Source organism: Sinocyclocheilus rhinocerous, unplaced genomic scaffold (assembly GCF_001515625.1).
Source record: "Sinocyclocheilus rhinocerous isolate Xijiao unplaced genomic scaffold, SAMN03320098_v1.1 scaffold314, whole genome shotgun sequence".
Classification (NCBI taxonomy): Eukaryota; Metazoa; Chordata; class Actinopteri; order Cypriniformes; family Cyprinidae; genus Sinocyclocheilus; species Sinocyclocheilus rhinocerous.
Window position 1 is genome coordinate 2,308,576 of NW_015630021.1, and position 20,235 is coordinate 2,328,810.

At 39.5% G+C, this 20,235-nt stretch overlaps 1 protein-coding gene across 4 annotated transcripts in view; it reads left to right on the forward strand.

The window, feature by feature from the left end:
* The window catches only part of LOC107739557 (zinc finger protein 516), a 51,247-nt gene extending 32,949 nt beyond the window's left edge, over positions 1–18,298 (forward strand). For all 4 annotated transcript variants that reach the window (XM_016551710.1, XM_016551711.1, XM_016551712.1 and 1 more), the window contains 4 exons: positions 4,429–6,368; positions 9,368–10,603; positions 13,183–13,287; positions 16,091–18,298. In XM_016551710.1, coding sequence (XP_016407196.1) covers positions 4,655–6,368; positions 9,368–10,603; positions 13,183–13,287; positions 16,091–16,263 — 3,228 coding nt within the window. In that variant the 5' untranslated portion in view covers positions 4,429–4,654 and the 3' untranslated portion in view covers positions 16,264–18,298. The remainder of the gene's footprint in view (positions 1–4,428; positions 6,369–9,367; positions 10,604–13,182; positions 13,288–16,090) is intronic.
* The last annotated feature ends 1,937 nt before the right edge of the window (positions 18,299–20,235 follow it).

Genomic DNA, 20,235 nt, shown 5'->3' on the forward strand with positions numbered 1-20,235 from the left:
ATATTTGTTTAATTTTTATTGTGTGTTTAACTGTTAAAACCAAAAATATTTGTTGTTTGTCTCAATAAATTGGGTTAATTTAAAAATACAGTGGTTAAAACATTTTTTTCTATTGCTCTTTGTTTTAAAAAAGGTTATAAAAAATGTCAATAATTATCGATACCGAACGATATGAAACATTATATCGTTGATAAATTTTTTAGCTATATCGCCCAGCCCTAGTTTGGGGTCAGCATTTTTTTTTATATATATATATATTAATACTTTAATGGGATGCTTTTTGGATGCACTACACGATCCAAAGAGACAGTAAATACAGTTGTAATGTCACAAAATATATCTATTAAAAGTAAATGTCGTTCTTTTGGACTTTTTATTCATCAAAGAATCCTGAAAAATGCTTCATGGTTTCAACCAAAATATTAAGCAGCACAAATGTTTTCAACATTCACAATAAGAAGAAATGTTTCTTAAGCACCAAATCAGCATATTAGAATGATTTCTGAAGGATTATGTGACACTGAAGACTGGAGTAATGGCTGCTGAAAATTCAGCTTTGCCATAACAGGAATAAATTCTATTTTAAAATTATATTCACTAACACTGTTATTTTAAATTGTAGTAATATTTCACAATGTTACTGTTTTACTGTATTTTTGATCATGGGCATGAAATATCAAACAATCTTATCAACCCAAAACCTGTGAGCAAAACTAGTGTATTTTATTATTAAATTTAATGTTATTTTGTTTATTATATTGTTCATTTCATTTTTCACCCCAAAACAAATTGTTTTAATGGAAAAGAAATAGGAATGTTTTAGAAATCATTACACAAAAAGTGATTATTGGCGTTTGACCATTTCCTGATCACTATAAATTGTCTTTATATCTACTTTTATACTTCACTGTGAAAATAAAAGCATAAGGCTTTGAAATGGCGAAAAGTAAGTGAGGGTGACTAAATAATGATAACATTTTTGAGTGAACTGTTCCTTTAAGAGGACTGAATCACTAATCACTAACTATTTATAAGGTGCTTACTTTGTACAGTGTATATAATGGCAAATGTGTATTAGGAACGACAGCTAAGAGTTGAGGCAGGGCGCAGATGTGTCAGAAGAAGGTTCCTCAGGAATCTCAAATGAACGGTGGCTGTATCCCAACTGTGGAAACCACTAGAATCACACACGCCTAATCATAACCACTGTCAACAACCATAACTAGTGGACAGGGACGAAGTCTTTATAGGGGATGTGTATTTTTGAAGAACTCGAGTTGTAAATCTTGTTTTATGCCTATGTAACGTGGACAGGCTACAGTTAAGTAGTGTTCATTGTGTCTTCATTTCAGAAACACTGCAGAACAAAGGAGCCCTTCACCCTGTGCAAGCTGTATCACTTAGCTTTACGTTTCAGCTGAATGGAAACATTTGTGCCCGTTCTCCGTTCAGTTTTTATCGTATGACCACATCTGTACTCACATTCCTCATTACACAGACTTTAACTTTGCTAGACTTGACATTTCGTGTAGCATGTCCAACCAAGCCTGTTTCTTCTTGGCTCCTCTCGTTCCTCAGTTTCAAACCTGGGGGAATTACATCTCTGGAACACACCAGAATATTTCCCGTAATTTAACATGACAACGTTAGCCTCAGCACCTGCTATTGCGCTTGCAGTCGTAAACTTGCGCCAGGGCCCCCCTTTTATTTCAGCCGTAATCAGCAGTTGAGGGTACCAGGCAGGATCTACTCCAAGATGGGACCGGGAGGGACTTCCCTTTGTCTTCCCCAACCAGACATGCTTCAGACAGGCCTCTAGCGTAGGATGGACCCTTGCATCCAACAATGGCCGCGTTGGACTCCCCGCAGCTCAGAGGAGGTATAGACATGAGCTATTGTGACAGTTCTGGTGTGAGAGGCACAATGCAATTGTAGTTTGAGGGGATTTGAGATCTACCAAATCGTTAGTAAGATAGGAAGACCATAGAGACAATATGTTCCTAAAGGAGTTTCGCAATAATGATGGATAACACAAGTGAGTTTCATCATTGGTAATTGTGATTTTGAATAAAAACAAAATACCATTTGCACATTGAGTGGAAATTCAAAATGGATGTTAATTCATACCAAAGTTTTGTTTTGTTACATTATGCTTGTTTTAGGACAGATTTTGCATTAACAATCTCACTGGTTGCAGTCTTAAGGAAAAACAAGTGATTAATCTGCTGTCTGTCACATCACAATGAGAGCAAAAAACAATCAAGCTCTTCTACTTTTGTCGGCATTGATGCATGTTAGTGGTTTGGTTACTGTCTCTGTGCATTTGGACAAAATGCACAATTTGGTTTAGGATTTGAGTGCACACACGCGTACTGACACACATACACACACACACCGCTCAATTTGAAAAATGCACTGATCCTGCATTGATGGAGCTACAAGATGAGATGAACTGTCTGGGGATAAGTAGGTCAGCAGAGCTGAGGTAAGCCCTCCGAGAACAGCCATGTTTCAGTAATAACTCCATTGCTGACGTGTTTATATATATATATGCGTGTGTGTTTGTGTAATGTGTGTCCTTACACATCTCCCAAACCTCTTGGTATCATAGTTACGGCGATTTAATGCTCAGCTCATTGGTTTGCCAAACAGCAAAACACTATTCATTACCAGCTCAGCATGTTCAGTTCAGTTATTATGCGGTTAAGCACCTCATCCATTCCATTGTCACAGAGGCTACACTGTTTACACGCTACCCAACATACAAAATCAAATAATCAAAGGAAATAAACTAGATAAGTAGGCAAACATTGGATATAAGTCGAGATAAATTGATGATGGGACCTCTAGGAAAACTTCCAATTTCCTAAACGTCTCCTCTTTAAATTTCTTACCGGGCATTTTATAGCACAGCAAGTTAACTTACCGTAAAAGATGAACTGTGGAGAGGCGAGTGCATTTTGTGCATTAGAATGTGTGTTTGTGTGAGGGGGATGCAGGGCCAGTGGTGAAATGTAGTTTGTATATAATGGATTATTGATTGTTGGGAGAGAGAGAGAGGACCGGCCCTCAGGGTTCATCCCAACTGGCCCATCTCTTGCCTAACACTGAATAGTCTCTTTACGCCTGAGCAGACACACGCACACACTTGTACACGCAATGAATTTAGGCCTGTGAGCAGACAGCCACTGCTCATACTGACTATGAGAGGGGACTAACTGAGACTTGCTGTTGTCCTTCAGGCAAAGATTCACACAAATGGGCTGAAATATAAGGTGGATGGGGGCAAGTTGTCACACATACCTTAAAGAAAAAAATACTGAACATTCCCAGCTCTTTGAACGCATGTTGGCCTTAAGTTAAACTGTCTATTATTGGTATTTTAGCTAAATGTAAACAGTAATTAACTTTAAATTTAACGAGTAAGCAGTAATTATGAAAATCAAAACATTTTTGATATTATTATAATTATAATAAACTCTATAAATTTGTAACATTTAAATTCAAAATATATTGTAATAGTATTTACACACATTTGTACAACTGGATCTTTGGCTTAAAGCCCTAATATTACTGAGATATTAGCTCTTTTTACTCAGACTTAGTCTCTACTGTAGTGTAGAATGTATTTATTTTAACCAAATGAACCAATTGCACAAACTAGATAAACAGATATGCCAACACACAGCCTATGTATTACAATAATAGCATAACCATTTTTGAAGAATGCAAAAAAGATTTGCTATGTTTACATTTGATAGAAAACGAAACCGAATGGCAGGCACTCCTGATTCTGGACTGGGGTGTGTATGTTTTTGTGGATTTACAACAATTAATATCCTTCTTGTCAGAATATTGAGCAGTGTATTTACTGTATCTTTGTTTAAGGTCTTGTTAGAATAATCAGAAAGCATGTTGGATAAGTTAGTGTGTTTATGCAATACTTAAAGATGTGCCATTTCCTCTGACTCTTAAATGAGGACATCAGCAGTCTCTCTTTCTATCTCATTGTCCCTCTCCCACTCACGTAAATGGTGCATAGCATAAAACCCAATGTACTGTGTCCTCTGTATTCAGCTATGAAGTATGGATCCTGCCTTGAATGAATAGTTTTGACTGAAAAAAGACAGTCAGATGACATTATATAAAAGGACTCTGTTAGCTGGTGGTTGTCTCAAACACTGGGCCTAAGTTCTTTCCATTTAACAGTTTTGTATCTCTACATCTTTTGTATGTAGCACTTGATTCATAACAGCACTTGATTCATAATAACAGTAATTTTATAAAACAAATATGCATAGTGCCTTCCATTTACTAATAGCAGCTTGTTTATTGCTATGGACTAATGGATTAATGAATAACCTTTATTTGCTCATTTGCAAGTCTTGTTCTCAATTTTGCTTCTGTTCTGTCTCCATTTCCTCCCAGGTGACCAGAATGAAGCAAACCCTCAGCTGGTAAGATGATTCATAGGAGAAAAAACTCCAGACATATTCCAGACAAAAGCAACACTGTCAAGACAGAATTACCAACAATGGCACGTTTGACAAAGAGAACTTTTACCCAGACCGAATGACTACAGGCGAGACAGACTTAATAGGATCTAATAATTTGGACAACAGATAGCAGCATAGTGGAATATTCAAGCCTTGAGATGGAGGTGGAACGGCCGGACATTGTAGAGGAAGAGTCCTTCTCCAAGGGTCACCAGGAAGGCAAGAAGAGCAGAGGTCACACTTGTGAACTCTGTGGAAGAAGTTTTCCTTTTCTCAGCTCCTTGTCCCAGCACATGAGAAAGCACACTGGGGAGAAACCATACAAGTGTCCTCACTGTGAACACCGCTCGGCCCAGAAGGGTAGCTTAAAGGCCCACATTCGCAGTCACAAACTGGACGGCCTCAGCCAGAGCATCGGTGGTGAGGAGGAAGAAGTGGACGAGGAAGGGGAAGGGGAAAAGGAAGGAGGGGTGCCAGAAGATCAAGGCGGTTGCTCCAGTCCGACTGAGAGTACCTCGGCCTGCAACAAGGTTGTGAGCGGTGAGGATGCGACCAAAACAAGGAAGAAAGGTGGGAAGAAGGACAGAACCTCTGGTGAGAATGGCAAACAGTCAGTGCAATGCACTCTGTGCAGGAAGAGACTGTCCAGTCTTGCAGAGCTTGAACAGCATATGCAGGAGCTTCACAAGGTCTTCCGATGTGAACTGTGCCCTTATGAGACTTTGCAGGAAGACCAACTGCAGGCTCACATTGACAACGTACATCCTATTGAGGAGGAATCTGTCACCAAAGAAGTCTCTATCAGCGAGGATGCTGACTGTGTACTCAGTAAAGGCGAGTTCCCATGTGAACAATGTGACCAGGTGTTCACCCAGGCCTGGTTTTTGAAAGCTCACATGAAAAAGCATCAGAACAGTCTGGATCATGGGTGCCGGATCTGTGGACGCCGCTTTCGTGAGCCCTGGTTCCTACGTAGCCACATGAAGACCCACAACACCAAGGTAAAACCAAAGAGTGACTCTTACCTTCCGGCTACTGTCAATGAGGTGGCACAGGACGAGTCGAACTTGGTGAACGAAGTGTGTCTGTATGAACTCTGTGCCAAGTGTGGTAACTTCTTCCACAACAGCAAGAGCCTCCTGTTGCACGAACAGGTCCACAGAAATGTTGAGCTGCCTCCTAACAATACCTTATGCAGTGATCAGGACTTTGCATCTGTCACCAAGACAAGCTTCTTGGAATGCCTAAACTTGAAACCAGCAGGATATGAAGAGAACCCCACTGACGGAACTCTAGGGAAAAGAATCCCGGAGCTCGATCCAGTTTGTAGCTACCAGACTTGGCAACTGGCCACCAGAGGCAAAGTGGTGGAGGTATCGGAGAAGAGCCTGGGTTGGGAAGAGAGGTTAGCCGATGCAGATGTAGCATATGACAGGGAAAAGGGCGAGTATGTCTTGCTGAGACAGGACAAGCGGAAGAAATCACTTGATTCAATGCCGAGTATCCCAACTAAGAAACGGAGAGGGGCTGGGACCCAAGGCTCCAATACAGATCACCACAGCAATGGAGAAAGGAATGACCAGATTTCGATAGGTGAGCGAAGCCCAGAGAATCTGTGTGACACTGAGTACCAGCCTACTTCTCGCCCTAGCCGTAAGAATTCCCAGAAAACCTCAGAGTGCTTGGAGTGCGGAAAGGGCTTCCGCACACAGCAACAGATGGTGATCCACATGCTCATCAGACATGGTGGTTTGGGTGAAACCATTGGTGGAAATGGACTGTTCCGTAAAGCAGCGTCCAGCCCATCTAAAACAGGGGAATCAGCAGGACTCTTCAGGGATCAAAAACAGACAGCGTTCTTTGGGGACACAGGTAAGGGCATCCTCCTTATTTTGAAATTTAAAGCCAGCTCAAAGTTTTAATGTAATCTCATGAATGTTCTCTTAGTTTAAAAATTTGTTATAAACTTCAAGAACCACTTGTTTGCATATCATAACCACCCTTAGGCCTACCACACTCACAGTTTGTAAACAACACAGTATTATTCATGCAATGGTGGGCAGATGCTTAACCTCTGGGATAGTTTTTGCTTTCATGTTGAACAGCTAATGTTTAAATTCACTGAAAGGAATGTGATTTCATTTGAATCTGTTTATGTGTATTATACACCAGGGGTCCTCAGCATTGCTACTGTAAATCTACTTTACTGCAGGGATTTCAATTTCTACTCCTATTCAACACCTGCCTCTACAATACCATTTACAAGTGAACATATAGTCTTTGATTGGTTGACTCAGGTGTGTTCGATTACAGAATTAATTTTACTGATGTTGAATTAGCTATGTGACAGTGCTCCAAAGAATGTGTAAACTTCACAACAGGTAACTGGTACCTGATCAGAAATGATGCTAAGATGATTAACTGAGGGATTACTGTAACATTTATAAAGCAGGTTTATCTGCTGTAGTCACTTTAGAAATTTAATTTATGAACCATTATATTTTTTTCGTTATTATTAATCCTACTCTTGTAGATCCACCTTCCTATGGAGTTCTAATAAAACACACTTGAACCAGCAAATCAAGCTTTGGGGTTCACTTGATCATTACTAGAAGGTGTGTTAGACTAAAGGCAGATCTCCAGGAAAAGGATACGAGAATGGCTGGTTTAACAGCATGATATACTGTTTCTGAAGCTGAAGTTACAGAGGACAGAGACACCTTGTGGACAATTACTGCAGCAAATCTGAATGTGCTCAGTTGAATTGTACTGTTTGTGCATAGCTTAAATCTTGAATACATACAGTATTTGATTTCAATTAGGCCTCTTATTACGACATTTATTCACTTGGTTTAATTAATGAAGGCATGGTCTTTGCATCCAATTTATTAATTAACATACTTAATACTTTTTTAACAAAATTCACATTAAGTATAGAACCTTTATGATTTCCATTTGCAGATCAGTGTTTTACTTTTCTGCTTCAAAGCTAAAAACAAAATTACACTCATTGAAAAGGACCTCAATACGTTTAATTCAGTTCAGTTACTCAAAGGACTAGTTTATGGATTTAGGTTATTTTTAAAAATACATTTTAGTCTCAGTATCGTTTGTTCATACCTCTTTAAATTACATCTGCGTTCTGTTCTTTCATACCATTAAAAAAAAAAAACATTTTCAGATCACAGCCTGTGTGAGCTCTTTGAAGCATGTTTTTAGTTATCAAGGTGCAAAACCAAGCTCTGAATTGTTAAATCTTTTGCTTGTGGCTGGAGCTGTCCAGCCCTCTTTGCATGATGCTATTTATGGACTTCCTGTCTCAGGAAGACAAGCTCTAAAGATTTGTATGACTTTTTTTTCCACTTTCCCCATCTAAGTGCAGATCTTCAGTTAAAACCAGTGTTAAAATCACTGGAAAATACTGCAGATGACAGGTATCTCAACAAAGCCAATATGCCCCCATAAAGCACTAGCAGCTATCTTGATAATTGATCATTCCTGTCATATTTAGTGAAATCATGTTTTTTTTTAAAATTGTCTATAAGAGAAGACTTATAATAGACTTATAATAGATCTGATAAATTTGCTGTGTTTTACTTAACCACAATGTTAAGTAAAATAAAATTGCCTTAAACAAAAGATGCCCTCTTAGGGATTGACACAAATGGAATGTTCCAGAACAGAGGTTTCATTGTGTAAGAGTTGAAACCGATGTCCACTCACTGCTGATATTTTCATGTAGGTGTGAAGTCTGTAGAATGCTCTCCTCTACAAGATTCTTAATAAGACCAAATAATTCTTAGAATATGATAGTTCCTCTCGTAGCTTTTCTACTGAAATCAGAAAGAATGTATGGAAGCAGTCATGGCCATTATGTTCATGTAAAGTTTATCTCCGAGGACCCCCCTCTCCGAATTGGCTCAAAAATAACCTCAGAGAGGTTGGAATGAAGGCTGCACAGCAGCTAGTGTAAGCCACCAAATGCAATCCAGATGGCTTGAGAGAGAGAATAGAAAGAGAGAGAGCTACTGAGAGATTGCAGACATGTTAAATGTAAGCAAACATCTTGCTGACAGATGAGAAGAGGTAGTCCCAGGCAAAGTTCCCAGGCCCAGTAGTCTGTTGCTCCATTGTACTACTGTTAAACAAACTGTGTGCGATTGTGCTACCACTGTTAAGGTTTTTGACCTTGTGTAACTGTGCAGATTATCATTTACATGTGTATGTTATACAATGCCATAGAGAGTAAATATCACATATTAGATGTTGCATTATATTAGACAATTATATTGTATATGCTATAGTTACATCATATTATATATGTTACATCATGTTTATATATTATTGATTTGGTGCTCAAGAAAGATTTTTTAGTATTATCAATGTTGAAAAGTTGATAATATGTTGTGCTACTTCATGTTTTAGTGGAAACCTCAAATTTGTCACTATTCTCTGGTGAATAGAATATCCAAAAGAAATATTTGAATAATATATTTAAAATAGAAATCTTTTCTAACATCTTTAACTTTACTGTTTCTTTTGACCAATTTAATGCATCCTTGCTGAATGAAGTAGGGCGTTCCTTTAAAAAATCTTACTGACCCTAAATTTTTTGTGTTTTTTGTGTTTGTGTACACTCGCTCTTAAAATCATTTTTCAGTCATAAAAATAATGTAAAACAAAACTTCTCAGTCAGTATTAGTACGTACTGAAGTAAAATTAAGTAGTTATGTGGTGCCATCTTGTGGTGAAACTCCAAAACTGTTTTGAATTTCAGTGTCTAAATTCATTGTTGTGCTGATTGCTGGCTTTTGTTCAGAAAATGTTGTTGTTGTGTAGTTACAAATCCCTATATGTTGTTTTCATGACAGATAAAAAGCCATACACCTGTGAGCACTGTGACTTTTGCACCTCGGAGCCCTCGGCCATCACTGCCCACGTCCAAACGCATGATATGGCAATCAGGAACTGGGGCCAGAGGAGTGATGCCTTAACCAGCTCACTCAGCCAAAGCCAACCTCACCAAAGGAACCACACGGGCTTCCCGAGGCTGAGAAATGTCCTGCTGCAGCAGCCCTACTGGCCCTACACCAGCTCAACTCACCTGGAGAGGGCAGCACTGAGCGATGCCGCGTCAAAGACTGAGGAGGAAAGGAACAAGGGGTTGGAAGGAAGTAGCACCATGGATAAAGTGGATGCTAATCTGCTTAATCTCTCCATGGAGGTGGATAACGAAAAAGAAGGGGTTTCTTCCATGTTCTTGAAAAGTTTGGTTCGACACCAGTGTCCTTATTGCTCCTATGCAACCCTCTATCCAGAAGTTCTCTGGATTCACCAACGAATTGCACACAAAGTTGACAGCACTACGTTGGTGCCTAAGTGGGCCCCGAGAAACGGCCTCAAGGGGCCCAAATCACTTCTCGATTTCAAGAGACGCACCGGGCCACCTCCGTTTCTGGAGGGTAAGGACTGCCCCTCTCTGCCACAGATGAGAACATCCCGAACGATTCCACCTGATTGCAGCCCTGGAGGGATGAAGAAATCAAAACCTCCGACAAGTAGCGTAGAGTCCAGCTCCTCGCAAAGCAAGAGCTGGCACGCGGCCACAGCACCGGGGGCATCATCTCACTCGTCCAAACACAAGACCATCAAGTCCAGAACAGATGAGTTGGCAGGCAGTAAACACAAAGCAGACGTCCATCAAAACAGTTCCTCGCGGCCTACGGCAAGTCCTCAGAAGACTGGAAACCCAAAGACAGGAAGCAGAGTGATGGAGAGTAGTCTGCTACCTCAAGAGGGACTTCATTTTATGCTCTTTAGCAAACACAAACTCTCAGATCAGAGGAGCTCCAAAGCCTATGCTCCTCAGACCTCCGGCAGGTCTGATTCTCAAGCTCAGGATACACCATCCGTGTCTGGGTATGACCCCTGGAGCAGACTTGGCTTGAGAGGCTCGTCTTCTCACTCCCAGCCCAAAAGACAGTTGACGACCGATGGTCCAGAACCTGTGACGGACATTCTGAGTTTCTTGAAGAACTGCAGTCCTCACGATCTAGCTGCCCTCTACCACCACTGGGGCTTCAACAACACCATGGCAAAGCAAGCAGGTAAGTGGGTGTATAGAATTCTGCATTGATATTCATAACCAGTATTATATAATGCTGATTTTTACTGTTTATTTTTTTTCTAATAAGTTTAAATTTATTGTACAGTGGCCCAAAAGTATTTGGACATTAAAGACACCCTCAAAAATGTAAGATCATTTCACAATCAAGCAATCAATCAATCAATCAATCAATAGCATATTTTTGTGAAATATTTTGATTTGAAAAGTGCAAAAAATGTCATTTGGTATGATCTGATGCAATGACACATCAATGCAATGATGAAACATTAAGCAAGTGGATTTGTGTGTCCAAATACTTTTTGGGGTCCCTCTATGATGTATTTTGAGCCTATTTCACTTTTTCTGAAACTGATTACTAAACTGGTATTGAGAAATCATATTAATTTGCAGTGGGTTAGTGTACACTGGACTTATATTATACATATTCTTCTGTACCGTTTGTGATTATGACTCTTGAAACATCAAATAAGGCAAGATGCACATGTGCATTTATTAAGCCAATTACTACATTTGCATACCTCAGTCAACAAACCTTCAAATAAAACTACACGTGTGGATGCACATTTAATCATTTACAGAGATAGTTGAAGGTAAAAAAAAAAAAAAGATCACAATTCGTGGTAGTTTTTCAGTGACATCCGATACCGATATATAGAGAACAAGATGGCCTATAATGGAAATATATACATACTGTAATACAATGTAATACACAAACTTGCTGGGACACATTTTTTCAAAACTCATGAAAGTAAAATTTTAAGTTGTTTACTATCTGTTGACAAAGTTTATAGCATCAGATGTTTGCTGTTTAGAATGCCTGTGTCTAGGGATATAATATATTGGTATTGGTATAAGAGATTTTTTTTCTATTTATTGGTATCCGACAATATTAGATATTTATTTGTACGTGCTCATTTCCTCATTTTTACATTTAGAATTACCTTTGCTGTCATCTAACACTCACCTAAAGTTAATCTTTAATAACGCTGTTTATTGGGATATTTTGCAAATCACAAAATGACTAAATTTTTCATAAAGTTGTAATGCCTAAATTCACTTGTAGTATTAAATTAAAGTTTTATTTTTATTTGTTTTGACAAATTTATCCAGACAGGATTTATCTGTTTATCTGTAGTTAGAATTTCATCAATTACACAAATAACTCTACAGCGCCATTGTAATTCTGCAAACTGGTAAAGATCGACATGCTGGGAAATGGTTGTCAAGTCAAAGTACTTGAATTATTCAGCAAAGGCACATTAACTACATTTATTCCTGAGCTGAAATGACAAATGAGTACAGTGAGGGCTAAAATTGCACACAGCACCCCACACACGCACACACCGTTGTGCCAGCATGCGAATACGCAAAGGTTAATGGAACTATTGAGTAATCTCTTCATCATCGTGTAACCTACGAAAATGTGTAAAAACATTTCAGACAGCTATCGCTGAGAGGCATCGCGAGCCTTAAACATCAGGCTCGTAACGGCACGCTGGGTGCTCTCCTTGGGGATACAGCACCTCGATGCCACAAATATGCAAAGCAGCACACTCAACGAGTGAATGAACGAAAGAGCAAGAGGAGTCAAATTAAGCCACCAGCTGCTTAGAAAAATATTTTCAAATGCTTTTTTTTTTGTCATTCCACTTAATTTAAGGACATTTTGCCAGGCGGTGGTCCAGTTGGCCAGCATCAGTGAGTGTAGTTCTGCGGAAAGACAGTGGAAATTCTGTCAACTGTCTGGCCTGATAATCATCAGTGCTCTCTTTAGCTCTTTGAGTCACATACAATAAAGTGACCTTTCCAATATTAGACTTTCCTTTTGTTTGTGCTGTCTGCTGCTTTTCCTGTTGCGTCGCTCCGGTATGGTAATAACTCACGGACTCATGTTTACTAAACGTAGCCTTGCTTACTACTGCCACCAACACTCTCAGTCACGGCTCGGCGCTACAACAAAGCGGGGCTTGAGGGGTCGGAGCAGGTAGGACCACCAGTGCCAGGTGACGGACAGGAGCCAAAGGGACAACATTTCAGCTCGCGCTCTTAAAGCACCCTAAGGGGAAACAAGATGCCGGTTGCTTCAGGTTCTAAATCCGTTCCTGTTACTTCAGCGAGTCCTTCACCGATGCACACGTGTCCGAGCGATTCCCCCCACGCGGACGAAGGCTGACATAGCTAGAGCGACGGGGAGGAAAAGAGCAGCGAGAGGGAAGGAGACAAGGAGAGAGGGAGAAAGGGGAAAGCAGCACACCTGACATGTGACATGGTAGCGCAGATGGGGGCACATCACAGGGCAAGGCTTTTAATTCACAGTAATTTATGCAGTCACATGGGCTTGTGTTCATGTCAGGCTGTCGGAGATGCTCTCGTGATGCGGCATGACAGCTCCCCATCCAAGCCCTGAAGGTAGCCTCCCATAATGACACATAAAACATACTAATGATGCTTCCTCTCTCTCTCCCTCCATCTCGTAACCTCTCTTTCTGCTCCGTGCACATGTTTTTCCTATTAATTTTCATTTCTCTTTCTCTGTTTGTGTGTGTGTGTGAACTGTAGGGTTGGCGAGGTCAGGGTCTCAGCAGGGGGAGTATGTGTGTCCAGTGTGCAGGAAGAGCTTCAACCAGCCCAGCCATTACCGCACACATATGAGATCACACACAGGTGAGAAACACACACTAAAAACAAACACACACACCAACTTTGGACAGCAATTAACCGAATCTACTAACTTAACTTTTTTCTTTTTGTAGTATTTCTAGACACAAAATATATTTTTTTCGATTAAAAATGCTGTTTTGTGACATTTTTATCACATTTTATCATTGCAAATATAATTAAAAATATAATACAATTATAAGATACTATAAGATAATTTATCCTGTTTTTATTGTCACATTATAAATATGATGGTAAATATATTAAATATAATTTCTATAAAAATATTATAAGGTATTACAATATACTTTATCCAGTAATTTGCAGTGTAGTGCAAATTAAGTGCTTTTAATATCACATTATATTAAGTTTTTTGTCATTTTTATGTTGTCATATCATTTTATCCTTGTAAATATAATTATAAATATATGTCATCTTAAAAGATACTTTATCTAATATGTTAGTGTTGTGCAGTAAAATCATTAAAAATATATTACAAATTAATTATAAAAAGTGAAATATTTACAAATACACCAAAAATGTATATAGTCTTGCTGGAAAAGGAAGAAGCTGCTTAATGATTGCTGAATATATGCGACAAATATTTATATATATTTAAATGTACATGTATGTATGCATTTATGTGTGTGTGTGTGTGTATGTATGATGAGCGATCTCTCTCTGTCCTTGGACGAGACTCTTTCTTTTTTTCCACCGCAAACATATTTGCGTGTGACTCTGACCTGTGAAAATTGTATACATTATTAATCAGATGTCACTTATGGAGCTGTAATTGTGCATGCTAATAAGCTGAGCAGTCACCAGTCCAGTATTATATGCGTCAAATGCTTGCTGAGAAAATGTGACAGTTTGCCCTTGTCTTCTCGTCAAACCACACACACACATACACACCTACTCAATCGGGAGACTTCATTTCATCACAGATAAGATTATATCCATCATTCATGTTCAACAACAAACTTTCATATGATATAATAAATCTGTAATGAAGTTGTGCACCATTTTATGTTTGCATTATTTACATATGATGCATCTCCATTGTATTTTAAATCAAAAAGTATGAAATGACCTTTTCTATGAGTATTTACTACATTTACCTCCTGGTTGCTGTGGGCAAAGTGCACGTCATTAACATGCACCATAGCAGCTTTTTAATAATATAAAGAGGTCATGTACCATTCGCAGTAGTCGAAAAGAATAGGCTATCCTTCAATATTTTAAACAGGGTGCACTTAGCCACTCAGATTATGACTAGGACTGAGTTTTTATTTGTTTTTTTAAGAGTGTGTGAAGGTTGTACATGCTAGCCAGACTGATCCCCAGTGACAGAAGCCAAATGCTACATTTTATGGAGCTCTCTCTCGCTCTACGCACATAGATTTACAATCAACGTCATCAGTGATTGCTCTCTTCAGTGTGAGCTTCCAAATGAAGCGGGGCAGGGGCCCCCGGCCTCCATTAGCATGCACACTAACTCTGTGTGTCACTTTAAATTGGTAGTTTCAGTTCACTGTCTGCTGCGGCCATGCTAACTGGTGATGCTAATTCAAGGCCTTTACGGCTAATGCTCGATGAGCGGGTGGATTCTGGGTTTGCACCTTAGCACTTTAAATGGATTCCTGCTTTGATGATGCTCAATACTTCCTTTGAAAGTGACCAAGAAAAGCAGAAACACTATTAAAGTCAGCGTCAAACGTATTAGCAACCAATTTTATTTCTGTAATGTGATGCATGTCCCAGTGAAACAGGGTATTCAATGAAATAATATGTGTATGTATGTGTATATATATATATATATATATATATAGCCCAGTTTCTCAGACAAGGCTTAAGCCTAGTCCCAGATTAAAATGCATGTTTGACCTCCAGTAATGGTCTAACGGACCCTTTATTAAAGCTACTTAAAAGCTAGTTTAACTAAAGCCTACTGCTGGCCATGTGTTGCATATTACAAATGGCAAAGCAGGCCGAGAGTAAAGGTCAAATAAAATTTGTGCCACTTGGTGATGTTCTGACAATAACCTTTAATGTAATTTGGTGGGTTCTGTTTTGGATCGGGGCTTCACTTTCTACTCCTCTAGGGAACCACAGTGCCCCTGGATGAGCTCTTACTGTGCTGCAGACCTTATCAGGCAGCCAGCGCAACCCAGCCTCAGATAGTCCTGATTAATTGTGTCTGTCTTCATTTTTTTATGAGGCATGATTTATGATAATACCCCTCTTTCAGCCCCTCGGAATGACAATTATTTCCTAGTGGATAATTCATTCATTTTTCAAAACGCTGAAACTGGGACTCGGACAATTATTCCAGTGTTGAGCCCCAAACAGACATGGGCAGAAGGAGAAACTAGGTCTGTGTGTGGTTGTCAAGTTCGCCTCTCCTCGCAAAACTTGATAAGCCCAGACTTTCGACATCTACCGTCAATGTGATGTCTTATTGCTCAGGGGAAGGCAGACAGGCAGAGATTCCTGTGTCTGTGAGTTTGTGTGTTTGTACGAACAGCTGACAGAAACAGAAAACAAAAGGCTGACGTCCCCTCGGGGGGAACAGTCAACCGTCTCCATATGGCATGTCATCAGCCCATCAATCATGCAGCGGCCCCTCCCCCCACCTTCCCAACCTGCCTCTGTTCTTTCCTCTTAAAAAGGGAAGGCAGCGCTCTCAAAGTCAGCCCTCCAACATCACTGCCACGTAACCTCTCTCTCCTCTCTGGTTCCAACCTCGGCTCCGCTCTCACCTTGGGGTCCAGACTCTGACCTCATCTTGTTTTTTGTGTATCCGTTTCAGGTGAGCGACCTTTCCAGTGCCGATACTGTCCTTACAGCGCCTCGCAGAAAGGTAACCTGAAGACCCATGTCCAGACCGTGCACCGCCTAGCCTTCGACAACACGCAGTACCCAGACAGGAGACTCCGCCAAGCCCCTACCAATGAACCCATGGACCCTTCCAGACCTCACTGAGCATCTCCACCTCCTCACAACCAGCTCAAATGAGGGCTGAAATCTATAAAAGGTCCATTAAAAATGGTTTGATGCACAAACACGGCATTCGAGGAAGACTTAATGTAATGTACGGCATTGGATTTGTTTGTGTTTTTAGTTTAGTTTTTAGACATTCCATGTTTCCTTTTTATTTTCTCCTGACACAAAGCTCTAGATTAAACTGAAAGGGGGGACACATGTTTACACCACCTTTTTCCAGAGACTTACAAAACACTTGAGGGCTAAAGCCTCAACAACACGAGGTTAGAACTGATGGAGTATGACAGTGAGCTGTGTTCTCAAACCCAAGGTCTTCAGCTGATCCCCTAAACTTGAAATGCTGCCTCGGAGTTCCCCACTTGACTAGTTGTTAAACAAAATAGCCTTAGTGCGCAACGAGTGTAGTTTGTGCGTGTGTGTGCGATTGTGTTTTCCACATTCTACTTCTCAGGACTTGAGTTAGACACGATTCCAAAGCCTGCATTCATTCACACCAGTGTGTAACTGCATGCAAAGGAGACATGCAGTGAAATTCATTACTTAGTTTTGCTGATTATAGGCATATATATATATATATATATATAGTTGAGTGTGTTTTGTCACTGGTTGGACAACACTTGGCACTATCATCAAAATATGTCCTGAACACTTTTGTATTGTGTTAAACTTGGAATTTGAAGTATTTGTGTAAGTGCAGCTGTAATGTTACATAGGTTTCCACTTGCATCGAGTGTCATATTCATAAACATTCTCTCTGAAGTGTTGAAGGTAAAGACACATGCCATATTTTGCGTTAGTGTCATCTGATTGGTCCAACAAAGTCAGAAATATTATTTGTGTCTGCGGTTACTTTTTTGATGTAGCCTACACAAGTTTTAATGTTTTTCTCTTTTTGTTCCCCATCAAACATTTTTGCCTTAGTGGATTCTGAATAATTGTATCCAAAAAAGAAAGAAAGAAAACTGTTAATTCAATGGCGCATCAGGGCTTAAAGCCATGTTAAAATGCTCAAGTTTTTGATGAAGGATCTGTTTTAATCTTAACATGCGGAGTTGCAAGTTGTCTGTGTAATCATTTAAATTATTGCATAATAGAAAGACTAGTGATTAGTGCAAGACTAGATTGGGGGATTTAGTGTGTTTTATATTGTTACTTCTAAAGCTTTAGAATGCCATATTTTTTAGAGGTTGAAAACTTAAACGCAAAGAAATTCTTGGCCATATATTTCTATGAATGTTGTACATGGTAATTAGGTATTTACGGAGATAAAAGCTGTGTACGTTTAATTGCATTCAATATGAACAACAGTCAAAAATGAACATTTATCTAGAGCATTTATATTGCCTAAATCCTTGTGTTGGAAACTAAGCCAAGAAAACTGATCCTACATTATGAATTTCGTTTGAGAAGAAGCTCCAATGTGAATTTTTTGTGTTGATGCTCAGCAGTCAAACTGAAACATGTTGCAGGTTCTAAGCAGCAGCGGTGACCCAGGAACTGAGAGTTATTGTGAACACGGTCCTATCACCACTGCTCTTGAGCAAGGCACTTAACCCTTGGTTGCTCTATAGGGACTCCATGCTCCTGCAATTGATGTCTTGGAAGTTGCATTGGATGAAATGTGACTGCTTAATTGTAATTTACTAACAGTAAATCAACTTTTAAAATTTGTCCTAGGACACGAGAAACATGAATAGCTTTTCCTGTTAGCTTTTTAATAAATTTAAACCCCTGAGTACTAGAACAGAAGACCTAAATTAATAGCATGTTATGAATTAATTTGCAATTGGAATGTTTTTTCTTTATGTAACACTATTAATTTTGTGGTTTGATTAGAAGTAGTAGTTGAATGTATGGAATGTATTTTGTGTGGTTAAAAGTTTTTTCTTCCCTCCACATATATTTTGTTCAATGAAGTACACAAAACCTGTTGACTGTCATCTTCAGATCATCTCCAACTCATTTATCGTCCATTGTTGAAGTTTTGAACCGCTTAAATTAAACTTTACCTTTACCTTTGGTCTAAATGGTATTAATATTAATATTAGTGTTAATATTGATCTAGACCAATGTTTCCCAACCAGGGCTACAGAATGATCGAGATGTGGTTTAATTCGTAGATGAGTCTGTGATTTTTTTTTTTTTTTTTTTTTCTTTCCCTTTTGAAGCATGTGGCTCCTCTGCTGGCTTTAAAAACTAACTATATTAAGATCCTATATCATTCAAGTTTAAGTTGGGAAATAACATTTAATTGGTGAATGGCTCCCCTGCGACCGACTATGCTAACTTCCCTACTATATATTAGGCAAAAAAACAGTATGTGAAAAGATAAATATACGATTTTGGATGCTGTTATCGAATCAGTTGCGTAATGATTCAATGACTCACTCATAACATAGAAAGATTGGTGCCACCTACTGGTGTAACATCTTTTTTTAGAGACCAGATTCAAAATATTCAAATACCTGTAAAGAATCCCTATAGCGGAAAGCTTCCTGTTACTCAATATTCATTTTTGTATATATAGCAAAATCACACTTGCAATTGGGTAGTGGTTCTGAATAATTTTCTGTTTTGGCTACATAAAAATGGCTGGGGAAACATTGGTCTAGACAGTCTATTCATGCACACTGTCATTCAAGATACTGCACTGCAGCATGGGGATACTGTATTCCACAGTAAGGGTCAACCGCTACCATTTGTACAGGTGTTAAATATCTAAAACACACACACATTAGCCAAATAATAATAAGCTCTAAATTACATTTTACTCAAACAGACATATCTCTTTCTCTCCCTCTTTTTCTCTCTGTCATGTGTGTTCATTTACATTAGTATTGAAGTCCTTTGCATTGAAATGGCTGCTAATTGCATTGATTTCCTTTTGTGCATGCATAGCTAGTGCTGCTGCTCTGTGCTGTGACAAATGACTTGGGATTACATTGCTAAACAACTGCAGGAGTCTGTCTGATCTACTAGCTACACAATAGACCTCTGACCAAAAACAAACCTCTGTGGGGTGCTGTTCAAGATCACAGTTATACCTATGCGGGCCGGGTACAGGTAAAAACAAGATGAGTTTAGGTTCTCATTAATATATATATATATATTATTCAAGATACTTACCGTAAACTGCAATGCCCTGAAAGAGAGGAAAAAAATGCTTTTATTGCTCTTTCATAACTCCGGAAACTAATGGCGTTCTTATTAATTCATTTAAATTTCTTAAAATAGGGGGGAAAGAGAGGGAACAAACAATATTTTCTTCCCAAAACTTCTTGTTTGAGCAAGAAAATGCTTCAACACTAGCTATTTAAACAGATCTCATTTGTGAGCTTCAGTTATACTATCAAGAAATTAAACTGCCTCTGCAACAGACTAAATGAATTGCTTTGACTGGTGAAGTTCAAGTCCGTTCTCAGCCCCAGAATGAAGACCACTCATTGGTAAAAATCTGATTCATGCATTAAAAACTCTGCCTTTAATCAGACTAGATTTAAAAGGCAAGAGGCCACCCATCCTTGGGGCATTCAGATGGGATTGTGATCCACTTCACTGGGCACTTCTCCGAGGGTCAGAGCCGAACCGTAGAGTTGTCGCAGAAAAGCGAAGGACGCTGTCACTGTCATTGGAGGTGAGTAGAAAAGAAGTGCATGTGTGTAGTGTGTGCGTGGGCCCCGATCGCCACACGACAAAAAGGCCAGAGAAAATTACAACACTTCAAGCGTTTCCGACACCCTAACAGTGTCTGTGGCGGGAAATATGTAAATATGCTGCTAATCAAACGATCTGGAATTGCAAATGCCACAGCGAGGTCATGACCCAGAGCCTTGCTAATGGAGGGTTTAGGGCACTGGTGGAGCAGGTTGGAGTGACGGGTACCGCGGGGTTGAGAGCGGAGAGCGGACCCCTGGCGGACGACCTCTGCCTGCAGGCCCCTCACTATGCTGA